Here is a 19,039-nt window from a genome sequence, read left to right on the forward strand (position 1 = left end):
TTTACATGTGATAGAGTATATATGTCGGGGCTACTTTCTCCATTCATCCCACTCTCTCCCTTTCCCACTGTGTCCACAAGTCCATTTTCTCTAGATGGCTGTGATTTTTTAAGGATTTGACTGCATATATCCTACTTTAGCCATATTTTAAAAAATGAAACTTTGGTAAGTCATATGAATATTCATTGTAGATTATGAACATTTTATCATATGACTTAATCAAGAGAAATAATTCCAAATGGATACATGTCTTACATCTAATGGGAGCTAAGTATTTTTGAACAACCCTATAGGCTTCAATATGCCCTTTGACTAGTTCTGACAACAAACCCCTCCTGAGAAAATTCTTGATTGCCACAGTGACCACACCAAGAACATTCATCTGTATGCATAGCATTTTGAAACCATGTTAGATCAAAACCCTCACATTCAGAAGTAGCTACATCACCCACATGAGTAGGAGGGTTTACCTGGAACCCACACAGCTCAGATTTGGCTACCAAAGTGGAAGACAAAGGCAGCAGGCACGTGGAGAACAAATCTGTCCCAAGGACCTTATGGTGCACTTTCATGTGCAAAGTGCCACTGATTTTAAAATTTCATCTACATATGGTCTATGAATAAGTGTAGGTAAAACAAGATTTCAAATATTATCAACCAAGAACTCCTGAGAAACTGCGCAAGGTTAGTCTCTCTGGCATGATCAGACATTGTTATTTTCCCACCTCATCCAGGTCATAAAGAAGCTACAATATTTTCTCCATAAAATAGTCACTTAGTAGATGTTTCAGGTATGGAAACCTAAACCAGTGGCATTGTAAGAGTCAGTGTTTTCCACTGGCCCAAAGTAACAGAGCAACGACAAATGACTGTGTGCCATCCTTGAAAAGAAGTCAGTGGAGTGGGGAGGGGAGCAGAGGCAGGAGGAAAGGAAACAGACATGCCTGCCAAATTCTCTTTGAAGTTAAGGCTTTCTCCCACTCACTGACCCTTCCCCCATCCACCTCACACTGGGACACTTTCCTCCTTTCTTTTGTATTCCCTCTGCCTCCCAGCCTCCAAATGAGGTCAAGAGACCTCCATCCAGAGCCTCTAAGAGCTCATTTGAGTCACCTCAGACTTTTCCACCCTTCTCCTTCCCTTGATCATGCCATTCCCCATGCCCTCCAGCCCTAGCCAGAACTGACCTGCCATAGGCAGGCCGACCTAGTCATTTCTCTGTGAGAGCTGCGTTGGGCCCTATGGTGTGGTTTGTACATTCAGCTCTTTACCACAGTTTGCCTCCCTCTTGCTTATGTTTAGAGGATGCTAATCTACTTAGTCAATACTCTCCCCTGGCTTCTGCTTCCCCTATTGTCTAAAAGGCCAGCCTCTCCCAGGCCAGTAAGACACCTGTATCAACTAGGTACAAGTCCACTGATGAGGGAGTGGGGCACGTAAGGTGCTGCCAGCTGTGTGTTTCACAGTGTTTTAAAGTCACAGACCGGCAGCAGGGCAGAAGAGACCAAGACTCTTACTTCCCAAGAGCACCTGGCACCTGCAGCTCACCTGTGACAGAGAACTCCCTGAAACAGGTGAGGGATGCACAGCGCCCACTGCTGAGGACATGAACAGAGCACACGAGCCCTATGCAGGTTGCTCTATGAAGCTATGGACACTGCTAAGGGGAGCCCAACCTGGGATATACTTGAGGGTATTCAGGTTTTGATCACTGAAAACTCTTGAGGATTTTCTGTGTAAAGATAACTGTGTTTCTGGAACACACAAGCAAATGAAGAACAGCCTTTCACCATGAAAGCCAATATGGTGCTATGGAGCTGAGGACACAGCAGGAAGTAGGGCCGCATGGGATGCGGCATTCCAGGCCCAACAGAGACCCAAGAGGCTACAGGGACTAAGATGCTCAGGGCTGGTGGTGAACTGGAGGTCACAGCTGTGGGGCCAGGGTGGCCTGGGAGGGCCAGCACAGAAAACTGGCCAATCCTGTGCAAAGTTAAAAAGGTCTTCTTTTCTGAGCAAATAAGTCACACAGTGGGAGAAAGGGAAAAGAATTTGTATACCTGGAATGTACTGGGCCTTTGAAAAGTGTCCACTGACACACTTGGTGTTTCACATGATGCCTCCGGCCTGATCAAGGTGGTAGAAACATCAGCTAGAGGAGGCCCTGTGCAGCCGGCATCACCTTCTCCGGCTACAGTCACACAAATAGCTCTGCAGCCACACTAGGTATGACTATCTTCAAGTAAGGGAAGTGACAGATGGCTTCATTTAAAAGGCTTACAGAATCACAATTTTGTCACAGTAATAGAAACAGAGAATCTATAGAACTGCGTGTTTAGATAAAATTGCTAGAACCTCTCCAGTTTTGAGTTCCAAAGGTAAGATCTACTCTCATACTTGTCCTTGAGCTCAGCTTCACCCATGTCACCAGGCCTGCAGTGACCTGCCATTCAAGCAGGTGATCTGTCACTAAATATCCTCAGTTTAGAGGATGACTTAGTAATCTACAATTTCCACACTTCATAATGCTCTTAGATTGCACATTTTGGGAAACATTTCTGTATTTCCTACTAAATATACAGTGACTTTTATATTCCCTACATTAGTAGATAAAATTACCTAGAACAGAAAGGCATGATTTTCTCCTCCAAAATTACATTGGCCCGCTGAAGATGGAAATACTTTGACCTCGACTTTTGCCCAAATTTCAAACAGTTTCCGTCTTCCCGCTTCCCCCTCCATCCCCAGAATGGATCAGCTGGAGGCCTCTGAGGGAAATCGTTACAAGTCCCCTCTTGGCTTCAGGGATGTGATCAACAACTGCACAGAAGCAGCCCAGTGGGCAGCCTGTGGGACCTCCCCAGGAACACTGATTTCTGCAAAGAGGGAACCAACTACATCTCGTGGACACCACAGCAGAAACTGCTGTCAGTCTGCCCAGGACACGTTAGCCACGAGGATGGCGACCGTCAGGACTGTTTCCAGATCAACGTTCAGTTTGAAGTGTAAACCTGTTGTTTTATCATTTTACTGAATAAACACCACTGCTTGGATGTTACTGAGGAAAACAACCTGTGGCTTGTCCTCCTTTCGTAAGAGCCCCGATGGAGCCCATCTCCTTTATGTGGGGACTCTCAGGGTGAACTCAGTCACGATTCTTCTAAGGCTTTAAAAATGCACAAGAGATTACGAGGTACCGAGGAAAACAAACAATGGATTTTACAGTACATACATTCTGGTGGAAGTCTGTTCTTTCTAAAAGCAAGTCTCTCAGTTTTCTTTCTGCTTTCTGCCAAGCTAAACAGGACTCCGTAAACATACTGACGAACTGGCCTATAGAGCAGGGCGGCGGGAGGCAGGTCTTTGCTGGCTTCATCTTCAATAGAAACAGCAATTTTGATTTCACCCTTTGCATGGAAGAAAGCAGAATAATATTGCACATTTTTCATGTTGAATTTACAATAAACTCACAGAAATATACTGTATTATCTCCAGTTAACGAAATTGCAATTCTATTCCAAATCAATTGCTTAACAAGTTGCCTATATCAAGATGTTTAGGGAGAGTTCATTCAGCAGGTTTAGTCAAAATATATGCTCAAAGAGTCAAAATAAAACCTACATTGTTTTATTTTTAACCTAGAACAACAACAAGAACAAAAACCATGTAAATGCTTCCAAAATCTTCAAAAAAATCTAGATAGGTAACACCAGACAACAAATAGAATAGAAAATGCTGAGAACTGTCAAATTTTATGTCAAGATGGTCATATGTAATGTAATTCATAATTTTCAATGACCTATATGAAATCCAAGAAAAGAGCACCCTAAAAATAAAATGGTCACAAATTTTCTTTACCAAGCTCTTTCATAAAAAACTATCATGTACAAAAAACCTACCTAAGAGAACTCTTTTAAGTGGTATTTGTTTTTAAAGTATTCAGCATGTATCAGGCCTCTGCCCCAGTGCATCACATAACTCAACAGACGAGTCCCACTGAATGAGACAGCCACCAGGGGCTGGACATGAAGGAAGCCCTGTTCTGTTCATCCCACCCCCACTCCTCTCTGCCAACATAGCAAGGGCTTCCTTGTGGCTCCAGGAGACAAATGACTCTGTGACCACCTGCACCTGAGATCAGTCCAAAAACTCTGTGGTCCTGTCCTAAATATTTTATGCTATCACGGTACATCTCAAGAGACTTCACAAGGAATTTAATTATGCATATTCTTAATGTAAAAATATATTTATGACCCCAATGTCTAGTAAATTTATTGATATGTACTCTTTTAATCATGTCATAACATTCATTCTTTCTTTCACATAAATTTAATTTAGAATTGATCTTTTCCCTTATCAGAACCTTCATACTCATTAATCTAATAGCTACAGATGTGGTCAACACTCATCTAGTGAGTATTTACTCTCCCAAAATTATGAGGCTTTGACGATTCTCTACATTCTCACTTCAAGCTTGAATTCACGGCAAATGTCTCAGCCTGGAAAATTTAACACCAGAGCCACTCAGCTTGCAGGACAGCACACATTTCAGTCTAAACTTTCCCCAAATATACTGAAAAATTTTAGGTGACACCTTAAAATCTGAAGATAGTCAAGTTCACTTTTCTCAACCACAGTCATTTCATCAGTATTTGCCCTTGAAATCAGTGAGTACTGAAGAGGAGGAAAGGCAGTTTTGCATCACTCAGACTGACTTAACCAAAAGTCCCTGAGTCAGACCCACGAGCATGGCAGGCACAAACAGCAGGGAGTCCAGGGACCTTGTACCCCAACAACCCCAGAGTGAAAGGGCACAGCCTTCCCAACGCTCGAGTCCCTTTAAACTCAGCAAAATCCTTTTCCCGTAACAGTTACCCTCACTTACCCTTATAATCTATGTTGGACCTGAAAGATAAAATTTTTACTTTATAACCATAATGTGAGAAGTGATACCACACATGCATACCCATATCAAATAACAGATGAGACTTGGAGGCAAGACAATTCAAAAATACATTAAAGGACCCAAATAATAGCACTGGTCTTCCTGTCCTTTATTTTATAAAATATAAAATTAAGCAGTTCAAATTAGTCAATTAACGGTTAAAAGTGCAGCTCAAGAGTGCTGTGGAATGGAAGTCACTTGTAATTACTGACTCCATTCTATAAACCATACATGGACTGTATAAAATAAGAAAAGTTTGATTATATATGGTGGTACATATACAGATGAAAACATAATAAAATACATATAGTAACGAACCAATTTTATACCAGATATCTGGTCACCAAGTTAAATTGTGGATCTATGATTATAAACATAAATATGACAAGTCACTGAGGAAATTTAAATAAACACAGATCTGTTCAAAACACCAAGATTCAGAAACAATTAATGCCACACTGTATATCTATTTAAGCATACATTTAGGAAGATACTAATAAAGTGATGAAGCCCCATATTCCATTGTTTGCTGTAAGTACTCAATGAGGTAGAGGAATAAGTCAAAGTATGAAGTGCTATCAGCCACTCAGAAGTTGGGAGCCTCTAGGACAGATGATAAACCAGATATAGTATGTTGACATCACAATTAAACTTGACACTACAGCAAAAACATGCAGGAAACTTTGAAATTAGAAATACAAGTAAAATTACAAACCAGAGAATAACACGAAGTGCCATTAATCAGAAGTTTCAAAAATAATTTTGGGTTAAATTGACGAGAAAAATAAAGACTTTTCCCAAGTTCTAATTTTATTCTGATTATAGATATAAATATCCATCTTTTTCCTCCAAGATTAGAAAGGGGAAAATGAACTTCATTTCAAATACCTTGTAAGATAAAAAGCAGTTCCAGCAGGAACAAGGACACACCCCACGAGAGTGACCACTGAGAGGCGACGGCCACACGCACGGCCCCAGGGCATACCTTTGTCAGGACGTGGAAGATGTAGGGGTACATCAGCCCCTTCTTGTGCCGGTGCTCGGCCACTCTCAGCACCTCAGGCGCGACAGGAGGCAGGGGTGGGGTGGTGATGTCCATGTGGTTCCTGGTGGGCATGGACAGGAGGCACGGAATTGGCTGAACAGTGCCAATCTGGTTCCCCTTTCCTTCAGCAAGCTGGCTGCCAGAAGAGGCAGTGGACGAACCTTCTGCCTGCAGAGCAATGGGTGAGAGGAAAAAATGGGTTCATGTCCATTCCCACTCCTTTAACCTGTCTGTCCAATTGTAACACAGAGAGATGTGATTAACAACTTCAGTGAGGACAAGGGGAGCCGTGACTCACTCCTCCTTGAACAGAGGAAGTGTGAATGGACACCCACTGTGCCTGTGTCAGGGATGGGAACCTAGAGAACTGCTGCAGCTTCCGCTGGGTGACCCCACTCATGGCTCCTCCCTTGGGGATCCCCACGAGATGAACAGCCTTCGTGGTTGCTAACCGAAGCCCCATCTGGCTCCCCCATGTGACCAACTCTTGTGATTCTGCTTTCCTGGGAGACCCTTCCTCAACTCAATGGGTAGCATCCTCTCTACAGATGAAAAAACCAATTCTCCAGGAGGGGATATCTCTTGTCTGTGGTAACGAGACCAGTAACTAGTGAACTGGGACTAAAACTGGGTCTCAGTCCACCACACTAGGTCCTCACCACCACCACAGTTCTTATTTAAAGAAGAAATAAAAACCAAACCCCAAGTATTCTCTTAGGGTACTTAAAGTCCCAAATAAAGTATACAGAGGGAACTGTCTGCCAAAAATTAAAACCAAAGAACAAGCTAAAACCATTAAAACTGATGAGTCAGATCTACATAAACTGACACAGAAATATGTGCATGGTAAATTGTTAGGTGAAAAATATCCACTCTGTACAACCAATCACCAAAATACAGAATATATGTACATGAATAGGAAAGAGTATGGACACCAAATGGCTACCTCAGTGCTGAAGGGAGATTCTTAGTTTTCTCTTCACAAATTTTAGCAGAGTCCTAATTGTTTACTAAGAGCAAGTATTATTTTTGCAGCAAACTTTTTTCCTCACCATAAATTCTAGAAATAAAAATTGCTCACTTACCGCTTCTGTGGCACCTTAAAAAATGTACAAAGAAAGGCAATGCCAGAGAATGTTCAAACTACTGTACAACTACACTCATTTCACATGTTAACAAGATTATGCTCAAAAATCTTAAAGCTAGACTTCAGCTGTACGTGAACTGAGAACTTCCAGATGTACAAGTTGGATTGAGAAACGGCAGAGAAACCAGAGATCAAATTGCCAACATCTGCCGGATCATAGAAAAAGCAAGGAATTTTAAAAAAAATCTACTTCTGCTTCATTGACTACGCTAAAGCTTTGACTGTGTGGATCTCAACAAACTGTTGGAAATTCTTAAAGAAACAGGAATACCAGACCACTTTACCTGTCTCTGAGACACCTATATGCGGGACAAGAAGTAACAGAACTGGACATGGAACAACAGATTGGTTCAAAATTGGGAAAGCAGTACATCAAGGCTGTGTATTACACCCTGCTTATTTAATGTCTACGCAGAGTACATCAAGCGAAATGCTGGGCTGGATGACTCACAAGCTAGAATCAAGACTGCCAGGAGAAATAAAACAACCTCAGATATGCAGACAATACCACTTTAATGGCAGAAAGTGAAGAGGAATTCAAGAACCTCTTGATGAAGGTGAAAGAGGTGAGTGAAAAAGCTGGCTTAAAACTCAGTATTCAAAAAACTAAGATCATGTCATCTGGTCCCATCATGTCATGGCAAATAGATGGGGAAAAAATGGAAACAGTGGCAGATTTTATTTTCTTGGGCTTCCCAAATCACTGCAGCCATGAAATTAAAAGACACTTGCTCCTTGGAAGGAAAATTATGACAAACTTAGACAGCGTATTAAAAAGGAAAGACATTACTTTACCAACAAAGGTCCATCTAGTCAAAGCTATGGCTTTTCCAGTAGTCATGTATGGATGTGAGAGTTGGACCATAAAAAAGGCTGGGTGCCCAAGAGTTGATGCTTTCAAACTGTGATGCTGGAGAAGACTCTTGAAAGTCCCTTGAACAGTCTTAAAGGAAATCAACCGTGAATGTTCATTGGAAGGACTGATGCTGATGTTGAAGCTCCAATACTTTGACCACCTGATATGAACAGCTGACTCACTGGAAAAGACTTGATTCTGGGAAAGACTAGAGGGCAGAAGGAGAAGGGGATGACAGCAGATGAGATGTTGGATGGCATCACTAACTCAATGGACGAGTTTGAGCAAACTCTGGAAGATAGTGAAGGACAAGGAAGCCTGGTGTACTGCAGTTCATGTGGTTACAAGGAGTCAGATACAACTTAGAGACTGAACAACAATAACAACAAAAAATATTAATTTTTCTGTTCTGAAACATAATGTATTCTTTTAGTGGTATGCATTCAGTGCTTAATTTCATCCTTTAAAACACAAAGTGCCAAAATGAGCCTTAAGAAGAATTCATGGATAACTCACGAAAGTTTTCTACACTTTCCATTCCACAGCATGTAGACATAAACAACTGAAAATGCTTTGGGAGGTACTTTGCAAGGAGTATGTATCCAGAAAGCATTTCTGTTATTTATTTTCAGGATAATCATTCAACAGTGAGAATATTTCAGAGTTTTACACATATTTCTAACATTCCATCATCCTGTATAAAAACAAGCCCTCTTCCAGCCAGAGACCAGCTCATCCTAAGTGACCACAGGTGGGGACAGATGTGGCTTTGTAAGTTTAGGATATTCATCTGGAGATGAATATTAACAAGTAGAAATAGAAAAAAAAGGGGGGGGGATAAAATTTAGTTTTATTTTTATTTTTTCATTTTTAATGTATACATCACAAAACTTTTCTCACCTAATCATGACAAAACCTTACAAGAAATGAAGGCTCTGAAAGGCTATGTAGTGAGCAGACAGAAGAGGATCTCTCCTAGGTCACCACCCTGCCCTGGGAGAGAGAGCAAACCGGGGGTAGCATAGCCCTTCCCCACTCACCCTTGCCAGTGTTATCACTCATAAATAACATGCTTAAAAAAAGAGAGAGAGAGAATGTTACTTTAAATCAATCCCTGGCACTACATGCTGAGAGAATGAGAACCTGAAAGAAGAGAAGGCACAGAGTTACTACCTTTGTTTGGTCTCCTGGGTCTCCCCGTGCTTGAGGTTCTGAATGGCTTCCTGTCTTCTCCCAGCCAATCTTGTTCCCACTGATATGGCTGAACATAAAATGAACAAAAATACCAATTAGTGTTGACCACTTCCCACATGTACTCATGATGATAAGAAGGGCCTGCCCTGAGCCTACAAACCAAGGATACCTAGGCTTTACTGATCCCACCTTGTGACACCACCTATGTCCAGAGAAAATCCTATCACAACACCACCTTCCACCTACTTCAGCGGTAACCACCCACTGGGCAAGAGAAATCAAGCACCTGACCTATGCCTCACGGCTCGGCTTAGAGATGGTCTAGGATGTGCTAGTGCTGCGGGTATCCAGGAGACAAACGCAGGCCTTGCCTTTGGGAGCTCAGTCATCTTGGAGAAATAAGACATCACATTCAATTGACAATCGTCAGGCAGTAGAAGATTAAATGTTATCCGGGTCAAATGTTACTCATAATTTATAAATAAATGTAAAGTATTATATGCCAATGACAATTCATGGGGGGCATTCCTATTCATGGTAGGGAGCATGGGAGCTAAGGCTAGCGCTAACTCACTCAGAGGTGTGCGCCTTGCAGGCCTAAGGAGAGGCAACGGATTTGTGAGTGCAGAGAATAAGAAGCTACCTGAATCTTACTTGGGGAATGATGTTCTTTGGCAAAGTAAAAGTGGGAAAAGAGATGCAGAAGATTACAATGTATCTTAAACACCAGAATGAAGTATTTTTCAATCAACGTTCTTAAAAACTGTGGGTTGTGACCAATTAGCAGTCTGAGAAAACAATGTAGGGGATTTAACAAGCATTTAAAAAAAAAAAAAAGGAAATGGGGACTTCCCAGGCAGACCAGACTCCTCACTGTCACTGCAGGTGGCACGCGTTTCACCCCTGGTCAGGAAACTATGGTTCCACATGCCGGAGGGGAGAGAGAAACAGAATAGACCAGATGCAGCAAGTGTGGTATGAATCCCATTACTTCAAAAACTCTTTCTCCATTTGTGTATTACGGGCCACAATGTAAAAGAAAATTTACTTTGGTACCTGGGCAAACTTTGTGAAAAGCAGTATCCTGGAGGGAGTAGGGAATCTAGAGGGGCTTGAGTAGGGACGAGATGCTGACGATCATGGGGATCACTTGAGCCACCACACGCATCCACCCTTCACTTGCCCCCTCCCTGCAGTGCTCCAAGCCAAAATTATCTTCTAAAACCAGTGCTGGCCACAAGACAAGCCAACATAGAGAGCTTTTATTTGGCTTGCCTTATCTGACTTGTGTGACAAGAGATTTTAAAACCTGGTAATTCCATCTTCCAATCAACTTCATTTTAGTTCTATTTAAAAAAAAAAAAGGCATTACAAAAAGAGGAGAGTGAGACTGACCCATCTTAAACCAAGAATCATGTCCCATGTCGTGATATTTTGGAGTCTAGTTCCTTGATGCCAGTCACCCCAATACCCCCACAACAAACAAGGTTATCCAAGCATCCAGGCTCCTAGGCTTCAGTGAAGACTCAGAGAAACCACTGCTCTGTCCAAGTTTCTTACTCATGTGTACAATCTCAGGCTACAACTTTGCAAAACCAGAGGAAACTCTAGGGATGAGAAGGCATAAAAATAAACACAAGTATTCTAAGAGCATAGTGATCCATCCTATTTGAAATCCAAAAGAGCAGCTACTACATGAGTGAGCAGATAAGAAGCTGGACAAACTGATTGGTCAGGCAATTATTCAACTGATCAGGACTTGTCATGTGATAACTATGTCAAGACCCGTGAAATAGGGAATCAGAAGGTGTACAATCTTGTCATACACATGTCCAAAGTGAGCATTTCAAGCAAAGGGGAGGAAAAGTGAGCTTCTCTGAAGTGGTTTATTTAGAAGGTGGTATAAATAGAGTTGCTTAAAAAGTCAGTAACATTTATTGTGTGAAAGTTTAGAACAAATTACTTGACACATGGTTTATAAAGAAATATAACATTTATTACCTACAATTTTATATATTTAAGGATATCCTATCTACAAAATGCACACATGAACAGCTTAATGAGTATCTACAAACACACCACATAAGCAACACAGGACTGACATCCCAGAATCCCCTTCTTGACCTGCTCCTGAGACTTCCTCAAGGGCAATAGTTATTCTGACTTCTAACAGCAAAGACTGCTTTTATACACCGTATACACAGAGTCATGCATTTGTACACTTTTTATGTCTGAGAGTTTGGGCTCGACAATATTATTGCAGCGCTGGCTCCGTCTCAGGGCCACATGCACTCAGCACTGTGGGGCACACCACAGCTGGGTCTACAACCCAGTCCTACAGGAAATCCCTGCCCCGGAAGCACCTAGTATTTTCTGTTGTTCTTCGGTTGGCCTTTTGGGAGGAAAAGCAGTGACTCAGCACAGTCTAATTTGCACTTCTCTGATAATAATGAAGATGGGCATCTTCCCATGTGTGATACTTTCTTTTGTGGTGTGCCTGTTCAGACATTCTACAGTAAGTGGACAACATGCAGAATGCTCTTAAGGACTTACAGGAAGTCATCATCTGTTCTGGATACAGGTTCTTGGTCAGGTCCATGGACTGCAATTATCTTCCATGTCCTGCTGGTCTGACGCCCCTCCCTCCCTACGACAGATTTAAGCTTTTGCAAGTGACGCCCTGATGTGAACAGCTGACTCATTGGAAAAGTCCCTGATGCTGGGAAAGACTGAGGGCAGAAGGAGAAGAGGGCACCAGAGGATGAGATGGCTGGATGGCATCACTGATGCAATGGACATGAACTTGGGCAATCTCCGGAAGATGGTGAGGGACAGGGAGGCCTTGTGTGCTGCAGGGGTCGCCAAGAGTTGGACACAACTGGGTGACTAAAGAACGGCCACATGTGATGCCTCATCTTGTACAAGTTGGCTGCGACTGGGTGCAGCCTTCCCGAACCACCCTGTGCTCGCTATTCTCATTTCTGTGTTTCATGGTATGCATCACATTCAGTACTATTTCTAATTACTGTCTGTATCACTCAGTCATGAACTCTACAAAGATAATAAAACCATAGTCACTACAGAACAGGTGTGCAATAGTTCAATAGTTGAATGACTAAATCACGTAACTGTAGCCTAAATGGATATGGCAAAAAAGGCATAAAATCTGGGTTTTATACGGATACACTGTAGTGGGGAGATCATGCCATGTGACTAACGTGGAAGCTTGTCCCACTTAAGATGACATACAATTTTTATTTATAAATCTTACTTTTGTTTTATAAAGATTACCAAACTAAAATGTTATCATAACCTAAATGTTTGCAAGATTTTTTAATACTGTCCTATAAAATCAAAAATTCTGTCTGAAAATCATCTTGACAGTGGCTAATTTTTTAAAGTTCAGAATATTTCAATAGGATAATTATATGACTTTATAACGTAAGAAAACAAAATATTTGATACAACAAATGCCGTACTTTGAAGAACAAGATGGATTAGAAATTTCTGGATATTTGCATATTCAGTTAGGTTCCATTTTGCACAACTGTTCCCACCTTATGATTACACTTGGAACTGCTAACGGTGTCATGAAGTTTCATCAGCTCTGCCCTGAGAAAACCTGCTGAAACCCAGGCAGGCCACAGGGAAGTGGATGGGGCAGGGCAGGAAGCCTGCATGTGTTCTGGATTTGAATTTTCCTGCTCAGCCAAAGGCACAATTCTCTGTGGGTAAAATTCAGGTTCAGGAATCCATTCACAGCCACAGCACCTAGACCCACCATTCCAGACATTACCCCATGCTATTACCAGAAAGCCATGAAATGCATTTATGATGCAGCAGGCAATCAACAGAAAAGAACTACCCTCATATCCAGATTGGTGGCAAGGGGAAGGCCAGCACCACACAGAATTCACCAGGCTCTGTGAATTCTCAACAGGCGATGCAAAGCCTCACTTCGGTCCTGGACACCTGGGACTATTTCTGCACTAAGGCTGGTTGAAAGTAGCCAACAGTCCTAACCACTGAATTCTCGCAAACCCATTTTTTTAGTTAGCAGGTTGGTGATGCTAGGATGGAAGTAGACTGGTGTCCAGATTTATACCAAGTGTCTGACCCATCACAGTGACTTCTCACTCAGGCACAGCTGTCCTGGGTGTGGCTTGCTCTTGTGGAACAGAAAAGGAAGATAGCATTGACCGCAAGCTGACTTATTTGTCAACAAAAAAGGAAGAAAAGGCAAATAAAACAAAAAGTGGGGCTTTCCAGGGGTTAAGCATCTGCCTGTCAATGCAGGGGACACAGGTTTGATCCTTGGTCTGGAAACTAAGATCCCACATGCGGTGGGGCACCTGAGCCCATGTGCCACAACTACTGAGCCCGCGCTCTAGAGTCCTTGAGCCTCAACTACTGAGGCCAGAGTGCTCTAGAGCCCATGCTCTGCAACAAGAAAATCCCCGCAATGAGAAGCCCACACATTGCAACTAGAGCGTAGCCCCCACCTGCCTCTACTGCCCACATGACAAAGAGCTAGGGAAGCCAAAAATTAATTAATTAATTAAGAAAAACAAAAGGGAAGAAGTAAAACATGAGCAAGATCAAATCCTCAGTAGCACTATCTAGTGTATGTGGATAAGGCCATAGATATGGTTAAACCATGTGAGCATTTCAACAAACGTACATACATTTTCATTTTCATCTGCTCCCAGGAAAGGAAGAGAGACTTGACCCACAGCCTGCTCTCATTCAACAGGCCCCCAAGAGTTCTGATTGCCAGGTGTTCCTACTACAGAGGGTGAAGATTTGTGCTTCCTGATAAGGGAGGCCACAAGAGTATCACATACTTAAATATCCTTTATAGGTACATCTCCTTATGCCCCAAATTAAGCTAGGGTCACATACATTCAGATTCTTTCAGAAGTACTTGTCTCATTCTTTGCAGCAGTCAGGATGGAGCTCGTGTCCTGAACACTCCTCTTACGTGTTTGCCAGAGGACTTCTCACGGCTTTTCCTACCCAAGCGAATGTTTAGAAACACTCGAGTCAGAAGAGCTCGACAAAAAATGCCTACATGGGTCAGTAAGTGGCTAGAACTTACACAGACCCTCCACCTATGATGGCAAAGGTAATAATTAATTTTAACCAAACATAAAAATAATTCAGAATAGCTTTTCTCAAAAGATATTATAAGTGTTACCTGGTACTAAAAAAAAAAAAACTCAAAATATAAATGTAAAGTAGCCATTTGTCTGGCACACAGTGTAACAATCTGAAAGGAAAACTGCAGCTTATTTAGCCTGTCTGGGACTGGGTACCCTAGGGTCAGGGTAAAATGTAACTATCTTCATCAACAGTTTCTTTGGAAAGGAAGCCTGACAGGACTTCAATACCAGCTGGACATAAAATGCCTGCATGGGTCACTGAGTGGCTAGAACTTACACAGACCCTCCACCTTTGATGGCAAAGATAATAAGTATTTTCAACCAAGCGTAAAAGTAATTCAGAATAGTTTTTCTCAGAAGATGTTAGAAATGTAGAACACCAATACCACTTAAAGGAAAAAAGATGCATTAGAAGAAGCATGTTTCCTGGGACACTATATGAAGGATGCTAAATGAAATCCTTGAGGTATTTTACATTAAGAGTGAAGTAAATGTTTTGATATTTTATTGGCTCCATGGTTATTTTTTAAATAACCGTGATAGCTGTCACTTACTGTGGTCACTCATCAACTAATTTAAACCATATACAACCCAAAGATCTCCTATTCACATTGGGAGCATTGGGCCCATGGAGCTCCAGGCCACACACTTGTGGTTACAAGTGGCAACTAGTACCTAGCAAGACGATCCACGGGAGGTTGGGGGACTGGGTCCTGACAGCACTGGGTCTCTGCAGTGGTCAGCAGTCCCTCGGGCACTGACAGCAACCTTTTATAGGTTGCGCAAAGACCAAGGACGTGCCAGGAAAGCCCAAACCTCATGCCCCACCAACTCCACCAATGTCCCCCACTGAACTTTATCTTCAAAAACCAATGTGGGACTTCCCTGCTGGTCCAGTGGCTAAGACTCCGTGCTCCCAGTGCAGGTGCCCTGGTTCGATCCCTGGTCAGGGAACTAGGTCCCTCCCGCGTGCCACAACTAGGAGTCTGCATGCTGCAGCTAAAGACCAAAGATCCTGCCTGTTACAACTAAGACTTGGCAGAGCCAAATAAATAAATACATAAAGATAAATACCAAAGAAAAAACACCAATATTTGCCAATTTCATAGGTTAAAAAGATACTGTTGAGTTTAAAGTTACCTTTTTTTTTTTTTTCTTTAAATGAGAGTAAGCAACATCCTTTTATGTTACTGACCATCTGTTTCCTCTGTGAATCACATGTTTATATTCTTTTTAATTTGTAGGAAGCTGGGTGTTTTTTGGAGGGAGGAGGGGCTTATTTGGGTGTTAATTCTGGGGCGGGGTATTTTGGGGAGGGTTAACTCTTTTTTTTTTTATATAGGGTTAACTCTTATAACGGTCCCCATTACTTGTCCACACCATCATTTAAAAAAAAAAAAAAAAAAGCCATTCCCTTTCCATTGGGGAAATGAGGTCACTTATTTTGTAATCTTCCAGGTTCAAGATTATTTCCCAGGACCATGGGGAACATGGTGGAAACGCCTGAGGGAATCGAACAGGAAAGGGCACACCCAGCCAGGGGCAGTACAGGTCTCCCTCTTCTCTACTGAACAACTCAGTGTCTGAGGGAAGGGCAATTACAAACGCTTCTACAGTCAATCTGTAGAAGCTGGTACGAACAGTTGCACTTCAGTTAAACTGTACAGTAATTTCCCCAGCCAAATGGCCTGGTGACCCAGACACCTGTCCATCCCCAGGGCAAAGAGCACCCAGATCAGAGCAAACTCGTTTCCCAAGAAACTCTGGCATCTTTACAGCCCCAGGATCATTCCAAGCAAATACTGGATGCTTTCTGTCACACTTAGAACTCAAGACTCCGCACCATCCAGCCTCCATCTCACTTGACACCGCAGCCACACTGGCTTCCCCTTCTTCCACCCTGCATTCTCGTCCAGCTTTCTCCCCATTCCGTCATGGCTCAAATCCTGCCTCTCTGGAAGCACTCTCATCCGGGCCCACTCATCTGGTGCTTGCTTCACATGCTCATCAGGTGGGTGCTGCCTACCACCATGCTCACTGATAGACAGCAAGTGCTTAAGTGTTGCTTGGCTAAATGAACTGATGATTTCTTTCCCTCAAGACCATCCTGAGAGCACAGTGTAGACCCAGGAGTTCCAATCTTAAGTCCAAACCAAAGGTAAACCAAATCTTAACTGACTTACTGCCCCTACTTAGTTTCTAAACTAGGAAAGGAATCCTCTGTCCTCTGCATGGCCTCAAAAGTGCACACACACAACTTATTCAACCAGAATCCTCACCCTGAAATAATGAACACTGTTTTTGAAAGGGGTGCCCATAATCAGGGTTGATCCCAGGTCCTACTCTGCCTGGCTCATGACCTTGAACCTCTGGTACAAGTTCCCTATTCCCTTTTCCTTTTGTCATTCCTCTCAGTTTTAACATGTCTACCTCTTGTGTGTTATTCACTCAGGCATGTCTCATTCTTTGTGACCCCATGGACTGTAGCCCGCTAGGCTCCTCTGTCCATGGAACTCTCCAGACAAGAACACTGGAGTGGGTTGCCATTCCCTTCTCCAGGGGATCTTCCCAACGCAGGGACTGAACCTGAGTCTTCCACACTGCAGGCAGATTCTTTACCGTCTCAGCCACATCTACTTCTTATTTGTTATAATAAATGGAAAAACGGATTCAAGGAAATGAAAACATTCCTAAGCCATATAACTTGATCCAATCTTAGCAATCTTTCAATTCCAGATTGTGGATGTGCTCTGCCTTTTTCACCACAATTCACACCATGAGAGGGTGAGACACCCACGCTACTCCCACATATGGAGATCTTAGAGAGGCGCTTCCAGAAAAATGCAATAAAAATGCCCTCAGTTGGGGGAACAGACAGTTAAGTGCTACAGAGCTTAGAGGTAAGAGAGACAGCTAAGACTGAGAAAAAGCTCCAGGGAAGGCAACTGCTCAGAACCTTTGGGAACAGGGCAGAGCTGAGTATGCACAGAAAGAGGGAGTCACTCTCAATCTTATTCACTCAAGTCCAGCTCATTTCCTAACAGGGCAGTTTGCCAAATTAAGGAGGCAACTCACATTAGCTCCGCAACTCCACCCATGGGAACAGGATCGACACTGGACCTCCCCAGACCAGGGCCTTTCTTTGCTCACCAAGTTTGTCATCTGCACAGCACTCTGAGCCACAAAGAGTGGCTCTGTGTTTTATTCCTACCCATGTTTCGGAGTCTAGAAAGAATTTGCTCTTGTTGCTTAGTCATTCAGTTGTGTCGGACTCTTTTGCAACCCCATGGATAGTAGCCTACCAGGATACTCTGTCCATGGGATTCTCCAGGCAAGAATATGGGAGTGGGATGCCATTTCTTCTCTAGGGGATTTTCCCAACCCAGGGATCAAACCTGCATCTCCTGCACGCAGGCAGATCTTTACCACTGTATACTATAGATACTTTGGTCTTGCTGACATGAGTCGATTTTTAAGAGAAGGTGGCTCAGAGGTTAAATCGTCTGCCTGCATTGTGGGAGACCCGGGTTTGATCCCTGGTTCGGGACGATCCCCTGGAGAAGGAAATGGCAACCCACTCCCGTATTCCTGCCTGGAGAATCCCATGGAGAGAGGAGCCTGGTAGGCTATAGTCCAGGGGATTGCAAAGAGTCGGACACGACTGAGCTACTTCACTCACTCAATATAGTTCCTTAGAGAGTGAAAGGGCTCCTAAGGCATCTATCAGCTGCTCTCAAACTTTCTGCACTAAAGAGTCACATGGTGTCATTTACACATGCAGATTTCTAAGCCCCAACAGAGCAATTCTCATTCGGTAGGTCTTCAATATGTTACCTTCCTAGAAGGTTAATTTAAAAGTCTGAACAATAAATTACAACTTTTTACTTCATTTTTAGAATTTTAGAACTGCACATACAGCAAGTAAACATTTGTGCACTTTATGCTTCTCTGTTTCAGAACAGCATACATCCCTGGATGGCAGCAAATTCCTCAGTAACTGCCCATTTGGGGACTTAGTGGTGACTAAGTGGTGACTTAGTGACCTCCCTGCTGGGGAGGTCAGCAGACTTAGTGCCCATTTTACAGATGGAGAGAAAGAGTACAAAAAAGGAAAATTCTCTGGCTTCAGGTGACACACCCATAAGAACTTGCAGGAAGATTGGAAATTGTGTCTGATTTTCTTTCAGCAGAAACTGACATAGCAATAACTAGCCTCGGGCATCTACTGTGAATCAGAGTTCAAACTGAGGGAAAGAGATGCAGATGCAAAGAGGAAGACTGTTCCTTTCTTCTTTCTTTTTTTGAACCAGGTTTCTTAGAAACATAAGGTTATGTAAGGGGAGGAGGAGGACTATGCGTTTCAAGACTTTCTCGATCAGATTCTAACAAATTAATATTTGAAAATTCATTTATTCACGGACACACATTGCTTAAAATATTCCTCTCTACAAGGAGAATTTCAGCCTGGGTCTGGCAGCTTTCTACGGTTTTGGTTAGGTGAACAGTCTTATGTCAAGAATAGTCCTATGATCTGGGGAGCTAGGATTCTAGTTACTGAATTCAGAAGGAAATTCTGATTCCCCTTCAACCCAGGAGCCAAGAGACTGAAAACCATACGAGTCTAACTTAAAATGCTTTCTGAGGGTGGGAGTAGGGAAATCACAGTCCAAAGAGAGTCAGATAGAACTTG

The 19,039-nt window shown here is 42.7% G+C and overlaps 1 protein-coding gene across 1 annotated transcript in view; it reads right to left on the reverse strand.

The window, feature by feature from the left end:
- Positions 1–19,039, reverse strand: part of FAM120A (family with sequence similarity 120A) — a 122,321-nt gene that overhangs the window by 32,573 nt on the left and 70,709 nt on the right. Inside the window, exons 8-10 of the mRNA XM_043870565.1 lie at positions 9,167–9,254; positions 5,931–6,158; positions 3,233–3,407 (exon numbers count right to left, since the gene is read on the reverse strand). Of these exons, the coding sequence (XP_043726500.1) occupies positions 3,233–3,407; positions 5,931–6,158; positions 9,167–9,254 (491 nt within the window). The remainder of the gene's footprint in view (positions 1–3,232; positions 3,408–5,930; positions 6,159–9,166; positions 9,255–19,039) is intronic.

Source organism: Cervus elaphus, chromosome 16, assembly GCF_910594005.1.
Source record: "Cervus elaphus chromosome 16, mCerEla1.1, whole genome shotgun sequence".
NCBI lineage: Eukaryota > Metazoa > Chordata > Mammalia > Artiodactyla > Cervidae > Cervus > Cervus elaphus.